We start from the raw sequence: 20,991 nt of genomic DNA, 5'->3' as shown, positions 1-20,991 counted from the left end.
AAATAAAATAAAATAAAATAAAATAAAATAAAATAAAATAAAATAAAATAAAATAAAATAAAATAAAATAAAATAAAATAAAATAAAATAAAATAATTAAATGAAATAAAAATAAATAATAAAATTAAATTAAAATAAAATAATAAAATAAAATAATGAAATTAAATTAAATAAACTAGCAAAATTAAATAATAAAATAAAATTAAATTAAATTTAAAAATAGTCTAATAAAATAATATAAAAAATAAAGAAAACTGAATTAACTAAAAAAATAAAATAAAATATGGGCCATTTCGTTGTGGGACATTTTACTCCAGAACGTGATAAATTGTGAATTATGGCTATGTCGTCGGAGCTTATACAACAGCGAAAGATACATAGAACGATAACTAGTGTATAATAAAACCAAATAAAATGTTATATAAATAAAATATAACAAACTAAAATTAAATCAAATTATATAATAAAATTAAATTAAATGGACTAATTTTTATTGAAGGTGTATCTTAATATGTATATAGGATATAAGACCTGTGAAAAACGTAGTTTCGAATTAAGATAGCGACAGGCGTGATTTTTTTACACGCATACATATCTGCGCTTAAAAATTGAATGGAGCTCTAGCGACAAATTTTATGTGCGCTTATAAATAGTTGTCGGTAAAATCAAAATTACTTGTTATACAATAGAAATTTTCGATGATTGTTTTTTTTGCACATTAAGCGTAGATGTATATGCGTGTAAAAAAAAAAAAAACACAGCTGATATGCATGTAAATGTTTGTAGTTTCAACGAGGAAAGAACCAGAAAGACTGATGATTTTAAAAGAAATAAATTTATTAACTACTCTATTTTACGATACAGTTTTGCTAAATACTAAATTTAGTGAACTTGTCAAGAAAATAGCAAATTCTTCATTCTTACAAACAGAATAAATTCGAATATGTTTTTGTCGAATTTTAAAATTACAAATATGTACATAATCTGTAATACGTACGCATTTAACAAATGTAATTAATTTATATGCAAATACAAATATACAAATAATGGTTATGTGTAAATTTATTGTGTATAAGCGCAGTGTTGCACTCAAAAGGAAACTGTATTTATCCCACTAAGGAAAAAGGATAAAATATCAACGCATATCGCGCATAGTTATGAAATTTGAAGTATTTCCACATCAAATTCGGGTGCAACAATACGTTTATACAATTACATATTTACGTGTTTATGTAATATATAAAATAAATTCAATTTGGTAATTATGTATGTAGGCCTGGCAACACTCTATGTATGTATGCTTGTGTGCATATATATATCAACTATTTTTGGGCAGGGTCTCTTAACATGTACATACCTTCTTTATGGAAGTTGAATTAGAAGATACAACATATGTATGTATGTAGATATAAACTATGGATGCACCTGGCAGATATTTATGATCCACTTTTGCTCATATCCAGCGGAAAAGTAGTTAAGCTGATAAAAATAATTTCTTTGGCAATTATAGTATAATGCCAACTGCACCTCTTTTTTATGTGAAGCGTTTTTATTTCGAGAAATGCACTTGGGAATTTTCCATTGTCAGAATTTTATCGATAAACTTCCTATATCAGAATTTGGTTGAAGAACGTCCTGTCTTAGCATATTTTCAATATTTGTATTTTCAGTTGAGATAGGGCGTTTTTGAACCGAATTCTGAGATAGGGCGTTCTTCAACAAAATCCCGAGGTAGGGTGTTTTCAATAAAGCTCTGAAATAGGGCGTTCTACAATCAAATTCTGAAGTAAGGCGTTCTTGAAAAGTTTTTCGAGATATTACGTTTTCGAACTGGCAGGGCGTTTTTCCACTCAGGTGTCGACATATCAAAAGCAGAAATTCACTGCTGAGAGTATTTTCGGAAGATATATTATGAAATTTTTTACCAAGTTATTTGCTGCCTGCCAAGTAGATTTGATATTGAATCGGCAACGTTTTATAAAACTTTAGAGAAGATCTTTCTTGGTGGGACAGTGGATTTGAAGAGAATCGTCACGTTTTATAATGGTGATTTTGAGTAAATGCAGACTCAAGAGCGATAAAGATATGGCTCTGTGCATAATTGAGGCGCAAAGAGCAAAATCCAGGTTCTGTGAAAGATGTTGTGCAATTTTTACGTGAAAACGAATTGTGTGTGGGTCAACCATGTAGCAATATTGCGTTCTTATCCAGGAGCAGTTGATGAGATAGATCTAGAAATCCTCATGAAGGATTCCATTTCTCGAAATTCAAAACGAATGGCCGTGTTTTCACTGCAGACATTTTTGTTTTTCGAAATTTGATTAAATTACGATTTCTATGAAATATATACATACATAGTATGAATGAAAAATAAATGTATTATACACGAAACCTTCTCAATTACACATTTTCCGTACCTGTATACTCTTGCTACCCACCGGACACAGGGCGTTTCGCCGCCTCTGTATGTACATATACATATACTTGGCACATTTACTTAAATTTTTCTTCCAATATTTCTTATAATAAACAAATACTTATATATTGTTTATTTAACAACTTTAAGTGAATGCTCCCAATTTTGTTTATCATTTGAATGGGATTTTGCCACTTGTTCTGTGTCTGCTATTCCTACTGTTTCGTTCATGACGTCACAGCAAGGATCAGGGCGCAATCTTCTTTTCTATAATTCTTCCATATGTATGTAGAAAAAATGCATTTAAACACAGCATAAATACCAGCTTACTTGAAGAGCGCGGTTACGTACGAACGTGTACGTAGCGAACCGTAGAAGTGCATAGAAACATATCAAATTTGCTGTTGATAGAGAGAGAGAGAGAGAGTGAATCAACGTCTACTACGTCACGATCATGCGGTGGTGAGTTTTCGTTAACAGATCCCATTAGATCAGCGATGGGCAAAGAGAGCTTTTACTCTGCACGCGCCTATACAAAATGTGTAGAAAGCTTATCAAGGCGGTGCTCCTCAACACCGCATTAGATAGATCGTGTCAGCCGACATTTTCCCCATTTTTACGTCCGTGGGTAACCGCGCTGGCGATTCTGGATCGCTAACAAGACCGATAGAATACAAGACTGCGCTGATTGATGTGAAATTCGGGAGAGTAACGTGGATATGACGTCTTCGCAGATTTGTCGGAGAAGAGAGCTGGGAGAGATCTATCAGTATGTATATGTTTTGCGTGTGTATATGTATATGTATGTTACACAGGCAATACACAAAATCTCCTATGAAGTCATATTTCTGTGAAAATTTTCAAGAGAGAGTTACCGGTATCACAATCAGCGCCACCTTCTGTATTCGGTAGGATAATTATCGCTAACTTGCACTAAGCAGTTTGATTCTGAAATCGCCGCATCCCGAACAGGGGATTTCTCACTCTAGGGGGCACCCATTTTAAGGTCTCACTCAACTAAACTATGCTCGGACGGGAAAAATACTAAGAAATAAATAATTTATATATTTCTTTTTGGCAAATTAAGAATGGCAGGGTCGAAGGCTAGGTCAGAATAAGTTTCTAAGAAACAAAAGAATAATTCTATGATGTGGATTTTTTTTTTTGTATCTAATTGGCGATATTTCGGTACATTTCCTTATATAATTTGCTTCTCGCAATTAATTTCAACTTCTCACGTTTTTAAATGTATCTGTGTCATTTTCGGGTTACTTAAATTACACTTAAATTTCTTTCAATTATGGCTAAATACTTTGACAGTGCCGCAATCAGCATTACCATTTTTATTTTTTATTTTTATTTAATGCGTCTCTCCATATGCACATGTGGAAAATAAAGTCGGAATTTTTGTGCTCTCACCCCCTAGGATTGTTCTATACCGAAAAAAATATACTCCTATTTTTTATTTTGAAATCAAAAAATATTTAGAGGTCGCTCAAAGCGCCCAAAGTTTTCCATGTATTTTATATGCGGAAAAAACCTTTTCATAGAAATGGTGTAGAATTCTAAAAAAAAACAATATTTTTCTATCGGAAAATTCTCTTCATCTGCAGAAGATTGCCAATAATAATACCCAATTGTTTACTTAACCAGTTTTTCATCGCAACTATAATTTACAGGTCCGCCAAAAATCCACGAAAACTCCGAAAAATGCAATGGGGGAACAAATAAAAAATCGTTAGTATTAAAAAATGGTAAAATAAATAATTGGGTATTATTATAGTAACTCTCCCGAAGAGAACCAAAGTTTTCCAATCGAAAAGAATTCTATACCATTTCTACGAAAATTTGTTGTTTTCCCATATAAAAATGCATGGAAAACTTTGAGCGCTTTGAGCGGCCTCTAAATATTTTTTGATGTTAAAATAGGGGGTAATGTACATACATATGTCCGGAAAAGGGTATGCATCGTTGATATATATACATACGTATATCTACTTAACAGAAGAAATAATAAAACAAAGTATATACATATGTATCTTAATATTTTATTCCTATACTACTTATGTATGTGTGTACATATGTACTCCCTTTTTTATTATTTCGCCGATAATTTGTCCTTATTTTCAAATAACGCCGTCATAACAAAAATGAATTATGTAACAAGTGGAACATAGTTTTCCATTATTCTACTAAATACGGCGGCGGCAAGAAAAATAAAATAAAAGTTAAAAATCCAAGCTTTCTACGGCGCATTGAATTTTAAATTAATTTAATTTCCAAACTATGTTACGAATTCACTACTTATAAATCACATTCTATAAGTAAGTAAGTGAACTAATAATTTCAGTATTTTTTCTCTAAACATAGATATTTACATACGTATGAACATATATACATATATGTATATACTCATACTTACATATTTAGAAACGTATATGTATATATGTCCGCAGGTTTTATTGGTTTAGGAAAACTTGTGTTTGCCATACCAAAAAGAAAAGCCATACTAAATACACCCCTGAGTCTAAAGTATTCTTCGGCATTTACAGTTGGATCTTAAAGACAAATACCCACCAGTTCCTACCACCATAACGTAACGCCCTAATGCCAGTAAATTAATGCTCTCCAAATATCATTCACCTTTTGTTTTTTGATTATTCCAGTAGAACTACACTGAGAAGACGTTGTTGTTGTTTCGACTCAATATATTCAGTTGCCGAATTTTGGAAATATTTGGGAACTATTTATTACCAGGGTTCGATTAGTGTAACTAAATAATTCTTATGGTATTCATCTAGGTTGAACCAAATCGTGTTTTGGTTGAAGAATTCTTTGGGTTCGGTAAATATTAATTAATAGATATTTTTTTTTTATAAATATTTCCACAAATTCGATTCAACGTAGGGTATGGTTCATAAAAGGATGTTATTAGCCGTCATCGATTTGCCAACAGTTAGCGAGTGGCGAAACGAACGAACTCAATGAGGTACAACCAAACTCGCTATCGTCTATCCGTGCTAGCTAACTTTGTTCCCATTTTGCCGTCCTACGCCCGAAAGAAGTGCACGTACCAAGTTTCGTTAAGATATCTCTATTTTTACTCGAGTTATCGTGTGCACAGACGGACGGACGGACGGACGGACAGACAGTCAGCGCTAAATCGATTTCTCATTTCATTCTGATCATTTATGTATACATTTGTGTATGTCTATCTCGATTCGTTACGAAAACACGTTATAAACAAACAACAACCATTGTCAAAATTTTTATTTGTGTCAATTATTTCATCAATAAGGTACCTGATGCAAGTTTCCAATAAGTTCACAAAAGTATTTGAAAACTTGTATCAACCAAAGCACGATTTATTTTCCCTCAACAACGATTTGATTCAACTAACAACATTGTCCAATCAAAATACATAAGGGGTATTCTCGATCCGTTGCATAAGGTCTAGCATGGTGCATGAATAATGGATAATTTTGTTGTTGTTTGAACACATAAAACAACAACAAAATTATCCAATCATGCTATTTCTGCTCTCTATGCACCATGCTAGACAGTATGCAACGGATCGGGAATACCCCTATTGTGATTTCGTAATTGTTTGCAAATACATATACATTTCTCTCAACTAAAAGGCTCAAGTAAAAATTGCAGACTTTCGCAGACTAAATATTTATTTCGCCATATCCAACTACATTATTTGGTTAGTAATTATAACTAAAAACCTTTTCCAGGTGTACTCCTATTTTGAAAAACAATTTTTAATACCTGAATTGAGGTATCACCGAAAAATGTATATACGCCATTGCCTTGCAAACACTTTTTAGACTGAGGGGTGTACGGTAAACTTTTTTTGTTTGCTTGTACGGTCTCATATGCAGCCATAAGTATAAATATGTACGTATGAATGTATGCAAGTGTGTACGTTAGGGAAATATCATACATGTTTTTTTTTTCTTTTGGTCTAATCAACGTATATCAACTTGTAACAATTCTCCAGCAAGGGAAACAACCGTTACTGGTGCTCCCTTACAACGCTAGTCGTCGAAATCGGGAATTATTGATTGAAATCTGCCCAATATTCCTTGTGGGGTGGCAAGGCGACGAATAGCGGTAAAACATCAACCTAATCAGACTTTTTTTCGCTGGATGGTAAACATACTACGCCAGGCACAAAGTGCTCGGTGTTTACGTTTCAGGCTACCCTAGCCATTTCGTTCCACTTTTGGAGCAGGAACCAGTACGGTAAGCCCCCAGCCATACTGATTTTGGTACGGGTCATGGGACTCCTTGATTTTCGGTGATATGAATATGTATAGATTGAAACAAAGTTCGGGTATAAAAAATAGAAAATATTCTTTAAAAATATTTGAACTGTAAAAGGATGTTGGGTATCCGCAAACGTTGATTTATTACGATTGAGCGCTATCATATCGGCCAAATGTCAAAATGTTCCATAAATTGGAAGTACATATAGTATACTGGCACGGTGTATCTAGTCATCTAACAATAACTTTCAAGTTCTTAGCTAAAAATTCAACTTCTAGTCGGTATGGTGTACATACATGCATGCATCCATAGATACATTATTTAGACCAAAAGGAAAAACTTAAAAATTTCGCAAAAAAAAAATATTCTGGGACACCCTAATGTGCATATGTATGTCTGTTTGTATAAATTTTGGCGTACATACATACATAGGAGTACTACATATATCGATAATGGGCTCGTGACCAACACTGCTACCAAGTCTTTCGCAGACTTGGCTATTTGTTTAAACAAAATTTCACATTTGAGTTACATTAAACATCATTTTCTTCTCCTAACAGGTATCCGAATCTGTAGTTAGATACTTGTACATTCGTTTTTGTACATATCGACATGCACATACCAATGTACAAATGTACATACATATGTATATCATTTACATATTTCTAAAGTCATTCTCAACAACTATTGAGTATATATATATATATATATATCTTGACCATATCGCAATAGCGGGCCAATACCAATACCAATAACAAAAGCAAAAACATGTTGTATGCTTCGAATGGAAAGTGATGAAAAGTAAGCCAATTGTGAAAGTTAATTTAACCGTTCATACGGTGGAAAATCTAACGACTCTAGTCATCTGGGTCCAATCCGATTAGTTCTGCTTGCAAACGGCCCTTAGTCTTACAGCAAATTGTTAAACAAAATACTCTAAGTGCGATGCGAAATTGCGGCGACATACTGGTCATAATGACGATTTTCCAAAATGAATTCAGCACGCCAATCCAGACGACCATAAAATGAATAAGAGTACTTTGGATAACATCACCGGTCACCACTTCGTAGAAGCGCAACAGCATCCATGGCAACCACGACATCCAGAATGCAAACACTAATACGAATGACATCATATGACTAGGATTCGATAAATTTTCTGCTAATGCGGTTGCATATTCTTTGTCATGTATGGGTTCACCCGATTTCAGTTTTCGGATCATTACAAATATATAACCATAATTATGTACTATGGATATAACGCTAGGACCTAAAACTAAAATCGCCAGTGTCGCACTGTACGCAGCCATATTGCCCCAGTCGAGCATGCAAATGTGTGTCACATTATTCGCTATGGGCTTCGTGTAACCCAGTATTGGCGGACAGCAAAGCAGAGCGGCTGAGATCCATGTGAACACCATCCAGCATTGACATCTGCAAGCAAGCAAAAAATCACAAAAAGAAAATTAATTAACCACCGAAGAGACGAAGAGAGGCTTGTATATTTGGGAGTTATTTACCTGGTTTTCGTCTGTACAGTTTCATAGCGTAGCGGCTTCCGGACGGCCAAATATCGGTCCACCGAGATCCACATGAATGTGTATACGGAGACGGCCCATAGCGTCACCTCCAGGTAGCCCGTGAATCGGCATACGATGTCGCCGTACATCCATTCGCCGGTCAACGCTGGATACACTGAGAACGGCACAACCAGTAGTCCGCATAGCAGATCCGCTACTGCCAGCGAGAGAAGGTAATAATTGATGACCTCTGTGGGACCTAAACGCAACGTACAGACCAAGTACATAGTTAGCGAAAGAAGTTGCAAGGAATTTATTTGCTTTTCACAACAAGCAGAATACAAATACATATAAAAACACAAATAGATAATTAAAAGAAAAAATAAATAAAGAATAATAAAAAATAGATAAATAAAGAAGCATCGTTAGCCAGCCGATTTTAAAAGGTCTCGTGATTAGTCCCGCTGTCATAGTGCACCAGCAAATTAGTCAAGACAGATATTCATACATATGCATATGTTTAGGTATATGTATTTGAGCCTATGATGGATTGATATTGGTTGATGGAGTTAAACAATTTGTGTGTTTGAAAGGCTTATTTAAGAACTGCTATTTAATATGATTTCCATACCGATTTAAAAGTTTTTAATTTCAAATATGACTGACCGGGTTGTGCCCTATAAAAACTGGTTGGGTGGGTAACTCACGAGTCCACTCAATGACTCTAGCTCAATTTAGTGAGTCAACTCAGTTATTAAAGTCCACATTAGTATCCCATACATCTCTCCAGTATGTACTTCTCTTTCTTCTTTAATTCTTTTAGTTCAAAGTGCTTGTAGGTGGCTGATAGGCACATAGGTACTAAGCTAGTGAGTCACAATTCTTTTGAGAGGTGAGTCCGAGCATGCGGCTCAATGCTGGGAGACAGCAGAGTAACTCAGTTACCCACCTCCACCACCAACCAGTTTAGAGTCAATCATCGCGATAAAAAAACATACACATTGTTGCGGCCGTCGGACTTTATCAACTTAATCTACGAAGACAAAATGAGGAGCTGTGCCTAGTCACCTGTAGAAATTTTTTACTTATGGATCATTATCTTCCGGTGAAAAAATCCTGCGTATCCAAGGGTACATCAACCTCGTAGTTGAGTTGAGGTTTGAGAACCGTGGACTCTGAAAATTTTAGTAAATCGAAATTTGTCTTGTTCACCAGGAAAAATAATGTATCCCATTCGTCTGCCGCTTTCTAAACAAATCAAGTGGTTGGGCTTGATTATAAATGGGAAGCCTTAAATTTCTTTACTCGACGCATAACAACAATTCTGCTTTATTTCTTCCTTCGAAGAAGAAAAGAGGGAAGAAGGGATCAGTGGTTCTAAGCTACTGGTAAGAGATGGAGCCCCCCTGCTAAAGTAATTTCCTGGCTCTACGAAACAGACTCAGGACCAAGACCCCTCTAGTATATGCACTTCGAGGCTTCGACTTTATCTCTGATAACACTGACACCAATGTGCTCTTTCTTTACTCATTTCACCTCTGGGCGTGAGTGGACGGGGCACAGATTGGCTGAGACATCGGCAAGCGGGGCAAGCATATTCTCTAATTGTCAAGCGGCAATTAGGGGACTGCCTAACATCTCTTTGAGTTGTGGTTGATTTTTGATTAGTCATCCATATACGAATACTAGGCCACAGTGATATTGCCATTCTTTGCGAATGAGTACCATGAAAGGCACCCTCTAGTGGTTCTCACCGAGAAAGGGGAGAGTGAGAGTACCTGTGATTACTTGCGGATCGCTCTTGGATAGATCGATTTCAGCGAACGTTTGTTAGTGCTATATGCATATTAGTTCTGTTCCCGAGGCAAAAAACTTGTACAAGATGGTGTCAATTGTTACCAAATCGCGTTCGTTTGGACAAAAAACTTACACAACTTGCAAGGAGAGAGCACAATTTTGACCNATATAACAAAAAATACAATTGTTTTATTAACTCCTAAGCCGCGCCAACAGGTATATTTGAGCCTATGATGGATTGATATTTGTTGATGGAGTTAAACAATTTGTGTGTTTGAAAGGCTTATATAAGAACTGTTATTTAATATGATTTCCATACCGATTTAAAAGTTTTTAATTTCAAATATGACTGAACGGGTTGTGCCCTATAAAAACTGGTTGGGTGGGTAACTCACGAGTCCACTCAATGACTCTAGCTCAATTTAGTGAGTCAACTCAGTTAGTAAAGTCCACATTAGTATCCCATACATCTCTTCAGTATGTTCTTCGTCTTTCTTCTTTAATTCTTTTAGTTCAAAGTGCTTGTAGGTGGCTGATAGGCACATAGGTACTAAGCTAGTGAGTCACAATTCTTTTGAGAAGTGAGTCCGAGCATGCGGCTCAATGCTGGGAGACAGCAGAGTAACTCAATTACCCACCTCTACCAACCAGTTTAGAGTCAATCATCGCGATAAAAAGCATACACATTGTTGCGGCCGTCGGACTTTATCAACTTAACCTACGAAGACAAAATGAGGAGCTGTGCCTAGTCACCTGTAGAAATTGTTTACTTATGGATCATTATCTTCCGGTGAAAAAATCCTGCGTATCCAAGGGTACATCAACCTCGTAGTTGAGTTGAGGTGTGAGAGAGTCCACGACTCTGAAAATTTTAGTAAATCGAAACTTGTCTTGTTCACCAGGAAAAATAATGTATCCCATTCGTCTGCCGCTTTCTAAACAAATCAAGTGGTTGGGCCTGATTATAAATGGGAAGCCTTAAATTTCTTTACTCGACGCAACAATTCTGCTTTATTGCTTCCTTCGAAGAAGAAAAGAGGGAAGAAGGGATCAGTGGTTCTAAGCTACTGGTAAGAGATGGAGCCCCCTGCTAAAGTAATTTCCTGGCTCTACGAAACTTACTCAGGACCAAGACCCCTCTAGTGTATGCACTTCGAGGCTTCGACTTTATCTCTGATAATACTGATACCAATGTGCTCTTTCTTTACTCATTTCACCTCTGGGCGTGAGTGGACGGGGCACAGATTGGCTGACATCGGCAAGCGGGGCAAGCATATTCTCTAATTGTCAAGCGGCAATTAGGGGACTGCCTAACATCTCTTTGACTTGTGGTTGATTTTTTATTAGTCATCCATATACGAATACTAGGCCACAGTGATATTGCCACTCTTTGCGAATGAGTGCCATGAAAGGCACCCTCTAGTGGTTCTCACCGAGATAGGGGAGAGTGAGCGGATCGCTCTTGGATAGATCGATTTCAGCGAACGTATGTTAGTGTTATATGCATATTAGTTCTGTTCCCGATGCAAAAAACTTGTACAAGATGGTGTCAATTGTTACCAAATCGCGTTCGTTTGGACAAAAAACTTACACAACTTACACAACTTGCAAGGAGAGAGCACAATTTTGACCTTTCATTTGGAGGAGAAGTTGCAAACTCGTGCTGGGAAAATTTTTGCGAGCAAACATTTGCAAGCAGGATTGTGGCACACGGTTGAATTTTTGTCAACAATAATTTGAGTCAACAAGTTCGTTAAATTTCCAAATTTCAATCTTGCCGCGAATATTTGTTTATTCAATTAATTTAATTAATTCCAATGATTTCAAAGGTACTCGGCTGAAAAAGCTCTATTCGTAATTGAAGCGCAGTCGATACCACTGTCGATATAGGAAATCCGACGGTGACTACCACAAAAAATTTAAGCAAAAGTTGAAAAAAGCGAGAATAAGAAGAAATATACGTATATATCCTGTTTTGTTTTCCACTTGAAATAATAAAAAAAAAAAAATGATTATGTTTGAAATGCAACTGTGGACGCCGGCTGGCAGAGAAGCTTGAAAATATCTGCAAATTCCTGTTCGCGCTATACTTTGTAAGTTTTTCTCTTAGGATAAGGTATCTACTCTCTGAATTTTGTTACTGACTTTTCTGAACGAACACAACTATTACTTTTANAAGCAGGATTGTGGCACACGGTTGAATTTTTGTCAACAATAATTTGAGTCTACAAGTTCGTTAAATTTAAAAATTTCAATCTTGCCGCGAATATTTGTTTATTCAATTAATTTACTTAATTCCAATGATTTCAAAGGTACTCGGCTGAAAAAGCTCTATTCGTAATCGAAACGCAGTCGATACCACTGTCGATATAGGAAATCCGACGGTGACTACCACAAAAAATTGAAGCATATGTTGAAAAAAGCGAGAATAAGAAGAAATATACGTATATATCCTGTTTTGGCAGAGAAGCTTGCAAATTTCTACAAATTCCTGTTCGCGCTATACTTTGTAAGTTTCTCTCTTAGGATAAGGTATCTATTCTCTGAATTTTGTTACTGACTTTTCTGAACGAACACAACTATTACTTTTATTCCACACGCTTTCCGGGTTGTTTCGGTTAATAGAGCGTAAAAATAAGTTACTCTCTCACAAGTGTCAAAAATGTGTCAACACGTGCCAAAAGTGCCCACAGCGTGAGGAACACAAAAAACCTCTTTTAGTGCCATTTTCCATTTTTGTATTTTACAAAACAACATCTGTTATTTCAAATTTACTTCTTGCACATTTCTGCCCGCAAAAAAGTCCGGGCTGTTTCGGGCACGAAGAAGAAGACATATACATACGATCCAAATGTGGAAGGTATTCGCTCTCTATTACCATCATTTTTCTAGCGTGAGGAACGCTTTCTGCGTTGTTTTGGGCACCCGCGGGTACCCTACCTATTATCTAAAGTGGACCGCTTGTATGAACGTATGTATGGAAATCGATTCAAGTTCGTAAATCAGTCGCAAATAACGCTTTCTTTATTTGATTTCTAACGAGCATTGAAGATAAAATTGAAATATTAAACTGTCTATTGTCGCACAACAAAAGAAAAGCTTTTCTAAATGCTCTTCTAAACTACAACCAAAAATAATTACTGTTATCTCATGCATCGGCAGGTGGTTGGTTGTACCTTCTTCCGTTCAAGTTACGTAGCATCCTGGTATGTACATATGTGTGATTTTGCATATACGTATATATGTATGTACGTCATATTTGCGCATACATATTTACTTTATTATTATTTTAAATATGTACTCGTACGTACTCGTTGTTGTACGCGGAAATTAAACAGTTGCAATTTTATACTTACAAAGACTCACCTTTGAAATTTGCATAAGTGGCTATAATGAGAAGATTCGAGATGACTATGGCAACACCTAGAATGGAGATGAGTACAGCCTTGGTAAGTGCCTCCAATTTGGAATTATCTTGCAGGTAACTCATTTCCTGCATTTTTGTATATCCTGCAAATGAATATGGAAACGTACGTAGGTAAGAAGAATTCTAAAGAAGATTCTAAAATACACAGTGTAACAAAATAAAAATAAAAAAAATTACACGAATTTTCTTAAAGACCGAGGAATTATGCCTGGTTAAGTAATTCATTTATAAAACTGTGTTTGCAGTTTTTCTAATGCTAGAGACACACAATCGTAGTATGATATCAATATTACGATCTATAACCCAACGTGTGTCACTCGCATACCACAAGTCATTGTAGTTGCTGCAAACTACAATAATAATTTTGTAATTTCTTTACCACATGTGTGCCCCAGGCATAACCCTCAGCGTATTCCTTTTCACATAACTACTCGGACTCGGAGGATGATTCCGGGTGCAGCATTCCACGCATGTGGGAAAAGCTTTTGATCACCATTAACCTGGGAGGGCCAGTAAAGATTATTTTGCAAACCTTTCAAGCAGCTCACGACTTCCGGTGTTTACACCAAGCATCCTCTGGGTAGCAACCGAACACCCGTTCGGAAGTGAGCTAATTGTGAGAAGGCAAACCCCCAGCAATTGGTTGTGCGCTGGGTCAAGACTGGCCACTTATAAAAAACCTGCCAATGAAAGTTAAGTTAAGCCTCGGTCTCGGTGAGGTCTCCTTCTTTTGATGACGACCATTCAGAGTAAACAGTTCTTCGCTTAATTACTTGAGGGCGTGTTTAAGAAGAAAGAAAAATGTTTGAAGTTAAAAAAAAAATAATAATTACTTAGACAAGAGCGTGGTAAAAATATGTTTTGAACAAAATTTAGAAAGAAGTCTTAAGCTTACGCCACGGTTTTTGTATTCTCACAAGCTTTTATTATATTTCAACTGTGTGTAATCAAATTTTGCAACCAATTTTTAACCAACTTTCCGATGAGCTCGAGCCCTGAAACTTTCAGCTTAGCTCGAAAACCGATGACAATGCAATACGGAACATGAGTTAATGCGCTAGGTGGCGCTGGTATCGATATATACGAAAACCAAACCTTCCGATTTGGTTCATATTTAAAATGTGAATCACTTGTCTAAAAATAAACAACTCCATAAAAAAGTTTGTCCCGTAGGTGGCGCAAGAGTCGAGATATTCGGAAAATCCGCATTTATGATCCTACTAGATTCATTTTAAAACGTATGTTACTTAAATAGGATGAAATAACTATGTATAGGTAAACAATTTTTAGCTGTTAAGTGGTGCGCGGGTGGTCCTTTCTTTTTTTCATTAATCACTTATAAAAGCTTGCGCTTAAAAATTTTTGTTTGTAAATTACTTGTTTCCTATTTATACGAAACTTTGTTCATAATTATAGAAGAAAACTTTTTTCTATTAATCTAGTATTGAAATGGCAGTGTACTATTAAATGTAAAATTAGGAATATTTTTAAATCAATGAAGAACTGTTGGACCAATGACATTTATTACAAGGAGCTAAAATGAAAGTTTGAAAAAGGCAAACATGATTCTGTCTATGTAGATCCTTTATCAATAACATTTCTTAACCGAAGATGAGAACAGCTTGACACATACACATGTGGCCAGAATAGGACTTGGAATAGTTCTTAGGAGCTCCTCGCTCGAATCGTCACATACGATATCGTACTACTCGTGACGTAAAAACACATTTTTCGGATTATGACATACGTGAACGTACTCTTTGTCCCATTTAGTTTATACTGCCTGACGTATCACGTAATTTTCTTTCGTATCGTTTTCGATCCGTGAACGGATGTTACGATTCGAGCCCTGAATTCCGCATTTTGAAAGAGGAGACTTATGCAGGTACATACTTACATGGGTGCTGCAACCTTTGGGGACCTGTGCTGTTCGACCATCACCAGCCACCTCAACCTAACCTAACCTATTGTTGTCATAAGCAAAATCTTTGTGGCTATGAATTTTATACATCGCCATATTATTATTTTTTTTTTTCAAAAATGTAGATAGGCTTCTCTGGCGCTATAGCATCATACATATATGTACATACATACATACATATGTTTATGTTTAAATTCTAACCTTGGATTCACTCATGACGCTTTCATATTGGATTTATGTAAATAGCCAGCAGTCTGACGGTGCACTTGCACGGCAATTCGGTTTCCGGTGCCTCAATAATACCTGCGCCGATTGCCTTATACGGGCTGTGATACGTTTGATAGGCCGTTGACGTCCTTCAACTTCAACTTCAATGCAAAGGGCGGGGTATTGCCAGCACGCGAAGGTCGTCGTTGGTCGCGTACGTCGTTCGTCGTTCGTAGTTCCTGTAGTTATGTTGTCTTAGCGCATTGGCACTTCTACATTTCAACGCTAGTTCGAGTTTCTTCTAAGGGCAAAGTGCTGCAATCAAAAAAGCCTATTTGGACATAGGCCAAATATTACACGGCTGTACTTGGGCAAATTGTGTGCTACAAGTGTGCTACACAACCTACTCACACGCACACACATGCGATCACAAAGTCAGACGCGTGTACATATGTCTGATTGTGCAGTTATTCTTGGTAGAGATGAAGATATTTGCTCAGAGGTTAGGTGCTGCAATCTACGCTTCTCAACGGCGCGTGCAGGGTTAAGGTTGAGGAAAACTTTATTTATTTCGCGTGCTTCGTCTTTTTAGTGAATTTTCGTACTTATTAAAAGTTTTTGGTTTTTTTTTCGGTGCTTTATTTGTTTTTTGCTTTTTATTCGTTATAATTGCATTTGTTGTCGTAACACTATTTCTCCAATTGTTGTTATTTGCATTAGGCGCTGTTGTGCGGTTCATTGGTAATATCCTTAAGCTCGATGAGATTATATTCACTACTTAGTAAATTTTTTTATTTAAATTATTACTTTTTAATTTTAACTTTAATTTTCGTTAAGACTTGTCGAAACTACTCGTTATGATTTTTGGTTCGGTAAATTTAAAAACATTTTATGTAATCGTTTTTTTTTTTTCTATTATTAATAATGTTAATTTAATATCTTATTTTAATCGCAATTCACAACACTTTGTTAAAGAGTACAAGTTTCGTTCGAAGCAGTCTAATATGTACATATACATATGTATGCATGTATGTGTTAAGCTGGATCTAGACACTGCTCTAGTAATTATTTAATATGCGCTGACGAATATCGAAAAATACATACATTTGTATATACTACTAATTTAAGTTCTAAATGATTGCAGTTTAAATTTCACACTTTTTATTATTGAATAGTTTTTTTTTATACATAAGTTAATAGATTTGCAAATTTTTCGAACGACATATTTATTTCACTTTTTTCTTAAGCATACGTTATTTTATTTATTTGTTGTTTTTGGAAATATTGCTGAAAATGAATCGGGTAGCTCTGAACGTATCGCGCTACTCGCTACGCAACAGTTGCTGGCACTGCTATGCAATTAATTAATCGGCGACGACGTGGAAATGGCGGCCGCAAAAAATGGCTTAACTTTAATTTTACACGCGTTTGGTAATGGAAGAATTCGATTGGTTGCTTCTTTTTTTGGAGCAAAATTTTACAATTAAAATCAATAATTAGCTAACTTTTAATGTTTATGTTTTGCAGTTATACTATATGTATGTGAATTATTTAGAACGTTTGTATAAAACACAGCACCTAAGTATTTCTCTTGTTGTTGTGGTTGTTGTTGTTGTTTTTCCATTCAATGGAATATAGTTGCATTTGGTACTTGAAAATATTTGTTCGTTTGTTTTGCTTTGTTTGTTCTTCTGTCTATAATTGCATTTCATTATATTGCTTAGATATTTTTTTCTTTTTCAAAAATTCATCCAAATTTTTTCTCTCTCATTCTGCCCTTAAGACCAAAACGAACACCTTTAGTAATTTCAGAGTTAAGGCAGCACAAAACGTTGAGTTGCGCTTGGTGTTGGTGACAGCCTTCGGTGAGAACAATGCCTGAAAGAAAAAAAGCTTTCCAAATTATTCGATATTGTCCAGGCGAATTCATATAAGGCAGAGTTTTTAGAACAGCTGACTTGCTTCGCCTCGGTACACAAATTTCAATTGCATTTTCCATTCCAGTTTTGTACCAAAAGCAAAAACAAAAGCATATGCTACCACCTTTATGAATTCGCCTTGATGCTGCTTAAGCTTTAAGCTCATATCGTACACGTCTACAAAAGTGAACTGAACCAAAATTTATCAGTTTCGATATTCCACCAAAAAAAAATTACGAGATTCTGTAACGAGTTGCAATAAAAAAAGAGCGTAACTAATATATATATATATTTTTGCGAAAAGCGATTTCGAGAGAAATACATATACCCGTATTTAGCTAACTTTCTCCTCATTGTACTCAAAGCTTTCCAATAAACTGGAGGAAAATGGCTATACAAGCAAATTTTGGAGGTTATGTTGAAGTTGTCAGAAGTTACAGTTTTTTACTAGAAAACGACCCCGTAATTTTTTGAAGAGGTTTGCCACATATAGTCCGAGGTATATGAGATCAAACCTATTATTTATGCATCTACAGAGCTAAAACTTTATGAATGCCTCATATATATATATATATTTAAGAATGAATTAATGGAATCTTTTAAGTCGTTGGAAGTGGCTAAGGTATGTACATCTATACCTCGTTTAACATCCTTTTTGCAGCTGTACCATTTCGGATTTTGAACACAAATTTCTAACAGTATTTATGTATGTGTTGGTGTTGATTGATTTTTCCGACAGGGTGGTAAGATGATTTATTTTGGAACGAATTTCTGTCATCCCTTGTCAAGTTTGGTTTGCAGACAAACCGGTTTCGGCATTGTGCCATCTTCAGTGTCATTTTTCGTTCTCCCGAGTAGAAACTTCATGTGGAGTTTTTTATGAGTTTGCATTACTCGTACGTAGGAGGGAATGGTTAACCTATAGCTTTTTGGCCTCCTTGATACAATTGAATGGTCGCCGCGAATAATGTTGTAAGCGGAAAGATTATAATTTTGCGTAAATACAAAAAAAATGTGTTTAAAGACGCACATACACATAAGCTCATTTGATTTGGTTTTCTACTTTTTCGATATTTATGTAAAATGTATATTGTACATTTATATCCTTAAAGTTAAAGAAATTTGTTCTAAAAAAATTGTCGCTGTTCGCGGCGACCATTCAATTGTATAGCAAGCGTACATAGATTTAGGAGATCTTTCCATACTTTTGTTGCATCAAAAACTAGTAATTTTAAAATGTGCGTGTACATATTCTAAAATGCATATAGAGAAATGGAATATTTTATATTTCAAATATAACGGACCATGGTTTCAGTTTAAAATACAGCTTAAACACCCAGTGGTACAGCTGTACCAAGGATGTCAGTAGAAAGGATGCGAGAAAGGATGTAACAGATGGGTTAATATAGAAAATGTAACTCATACGCCAAGTACGATTATAAGTATACGAGTATGGCCATGTGGGATGTGGCGTATGAGTAACATTATTTCCCGCTTCTATGGCATACTAAAAATTATTACACATTTTCATTTGACCACGCCAAACTGCACCGATTTTCATCGTTAGTAGCTTCAGTTTTTGGCAACAGAACAGGCTTTAACACAAAAAAAAAAGAAAATTGCAAAAAGGTGAACGTTTTTTAAATGTTTTTCTTCTTAAGGTTTGAATTTTTTTGTATAAAAATGAAAATACCTTTTGAAAATTACCTGATCTGGATATCAGTATACAGTTGCATAATCTACGACCCAACATTAAGTTTACTTGTCTCGTCGTTTTTTGTGTAATTTCAAAACTTGAGATTTTCTCTACGGTGTTATTTGAGTCCACACCAAAGTATAAAAAAAGTTCCTCCAAACACCCACGCTTGTTCCAAAGAAATTAAGTAAATGTATCTAAAAATATACGTTTAAAATTTTCCATTTTTAACCGACTTCAAAAAAATGAGAAGATTATAAATTCGTCGGAATATTTTTTTTATGTATGTTACCGCATAACTTTGGACCACGTCAACCGATTTCGATAATTTTTTTCTATCGGAAGTGGTCCCATACTAATTTGGTTTAGATCCGATAATTTTGTAATGAAGAAATTCACGGTACTATTAAATTTTTATATGAGAATCGAAGTCGGTTTTGTATTTTGGCCTAAAAATTACTTGTTTATTTCAACAATCAACCTACTCAAAAGTGACAAATTCATCCAAAAAACATTTTAGCTGGCTGCATTCTTGTATATTTCGGTATACATATATCAGGGAAAAATAACAAAAAAAAATCGACATATTAAGCGCTTCAAAACTTTCTAAAATTCGCAAAAATATACCTAACAGGGCCAATATTTTTCGGTTTATTTACAAACAAATGTTTGTTGCTGCTTGTCTTGCTTGCAAGTTTTCGCAAGTGAAATTTTCGCAGCAGAAATTTGCAGCGGCCCCAAAAATTAAATGTCATTTTGCTCTCGCACTTTCCCCTGATTTCTTCGGGAACGGGGAAAACGTGATATTTTGCAAAAATTTTGTATAATTATGACTAAAAACAATGAGTTGAATAAGTACACATACAAAATACTGGACGCGAACTCTCATCCTTCGTCACAAACGCTAAATTTCACCCAGCTTTTCACATAAAACACGTAATCACTGAATCACAACAATTAAATAAACTCAAAATTTTGTTAACAAATTTGCTAAAAATCACACTTGCCGATCCAGAGACCTAACAAGAAAAAAAAAACGGCGGGAAATAGTATGTATGTATATGTACATTAGGGGTATGATTTTTTTTTAGATTTAAATGCCTGTGGTGGCAAACGATGAATTTCCAAAAAATAACAACAATTTTGATAAATTATAAAAAAAACTCCAGCGCATAGCGGAATTTATTATCAGTTTCTAAGTGGAGAAACTTAATATTCAAACATGTTTTTCTTCTCAAATGTTTTATGGTTTTATTAAAGTAAAATAGATTTGTGGATTTAGTGCACACATTATACACATCGTTTTTAAATCAAAACTTGGTAGGCAAAAAGGGATTTCGGTCGAATTTTTATACTAGGTATGGGGCTTTGCCATGCAACAGCCTTGTAAATGAAATGATAGTGTGCGCGGGAGGTATTTTCACGAACCAACAAAAATATCGCCAAAAAAGTAATATATGGACAAAAGTTCATTAAATGAAAGCACAGGCAAATCAAAATAAAAAAAAAAGTGTAAAAAATCATAACCCTAATGTACATATTTGCGCTACACGTGCGCTAACAAACAAACATATGTTAATGTCAGCTGTGCGGATATTATGATCAAAACAAAATGAAACGTGTTAATAAACTCAGTGGGTGTGTTGGAAATTGCGTACAGAAATAAGTACATTTGAGAAAATATGAACTTGGCAATTTAAAATTAATTGACGCTAGATTGGTCATTTCTGGCACTGTACGAACGACGGACGTCTTTTGCGACTGGTCTGGTACCTATCCCCATCACTGGAGGTGCTGGAAAGAGTTTAAGGCC

The 20,991-nt window shown here is 35.3% G+C and overlaps 1 protein-coding gene across 2 annotated transcripts; it reads right to left on the bottom strand.

The window, feature by feature from the left end:
• Positions 1–5,976: 5,976 nt before the first annotated feature.
• Positions 5,977–19,399, bottom strand: DopEcR (G-protein coupled receptor DopEcR). 2 transcript variants are annotated; one of them, XM_017627916.1, is made up of 5 exons: positions 19,190–19,399; positions 15,558–17,441; positions 13,375–13,518; positions 8,212–8,470; positions 5,977–8,125 (listed from the first exon to the last, which is right to left on the bottom strand). In XM_017627916.1, the coding sequence occupies exons 3-5, from the start codon at positions 13,505–13,507 to the stop codon at positions 7,549–7,551; spliced, it is 969 nt and encodes a 322-aa protein (XP_017483405.1). In that variant the 5' UTR covers positions 13,508–13,518; positions 15,558–17,441; positions 19,190–19,399; the 3' UTR covers positions 5,977–7,548. The 2 variants fall into 2 exon arrangements, with proteins under 2 accessions (XP_017483405.1, XP_017483404.1); XM_017627915.1 differs by lacking the exon at positions 19,190–19,399 and having other exon boundaries at positions 15,558–17,631.
• Positions 19,400–20,991: the final 1,592 nt, after the last annotated feature.

The sequence above is a fragment of the Rhagoletis zephyria genome, unplaced genomic scaffold, assembly GCF_001687245.7.
Source record: "Rhagoletis zephyria isolate East Lansing unplaced genomic scaffold, Rhagoletis_zephyria_1.1 Rzeph_scaffold_05586, whole genome shotgun sequence".
Classification (NCBI taxonomy): Eukaryota; Metazoa; Arthropoda; class Insecta; order Diptera; family Tephritidae; genus Rhagoletis; species Rhagoletis zephyria.
This window is presented reverse-complemented; position numbering and strand designations above follow the sequence as displayed.

Bases quoted from the DNA above. Each gene is read 5' to 3' on its own strand.
- DopEcR (XM_017627916.1), bottom strand. From the start codon at position 13,507: ATGCAGGAAATGAGTTACCTGCAAGATAATTCCAAATTGGAGGCACTT. The intron at 8,471-13,374 runs GTGAGTCTTTGT...CGTTGCGTTTAG, and splicing joins CACTTATGCAAATTTCAAAG to GTCCCACAGAGGTCATCAAT. The intron at 8,126-8,211 runs GTAAATAACTCC...GCTTGCTTGCAG, and splicing joins ACTGTACAGACGAAAACCAG to ATGTCAATGCTGGATGGTGT.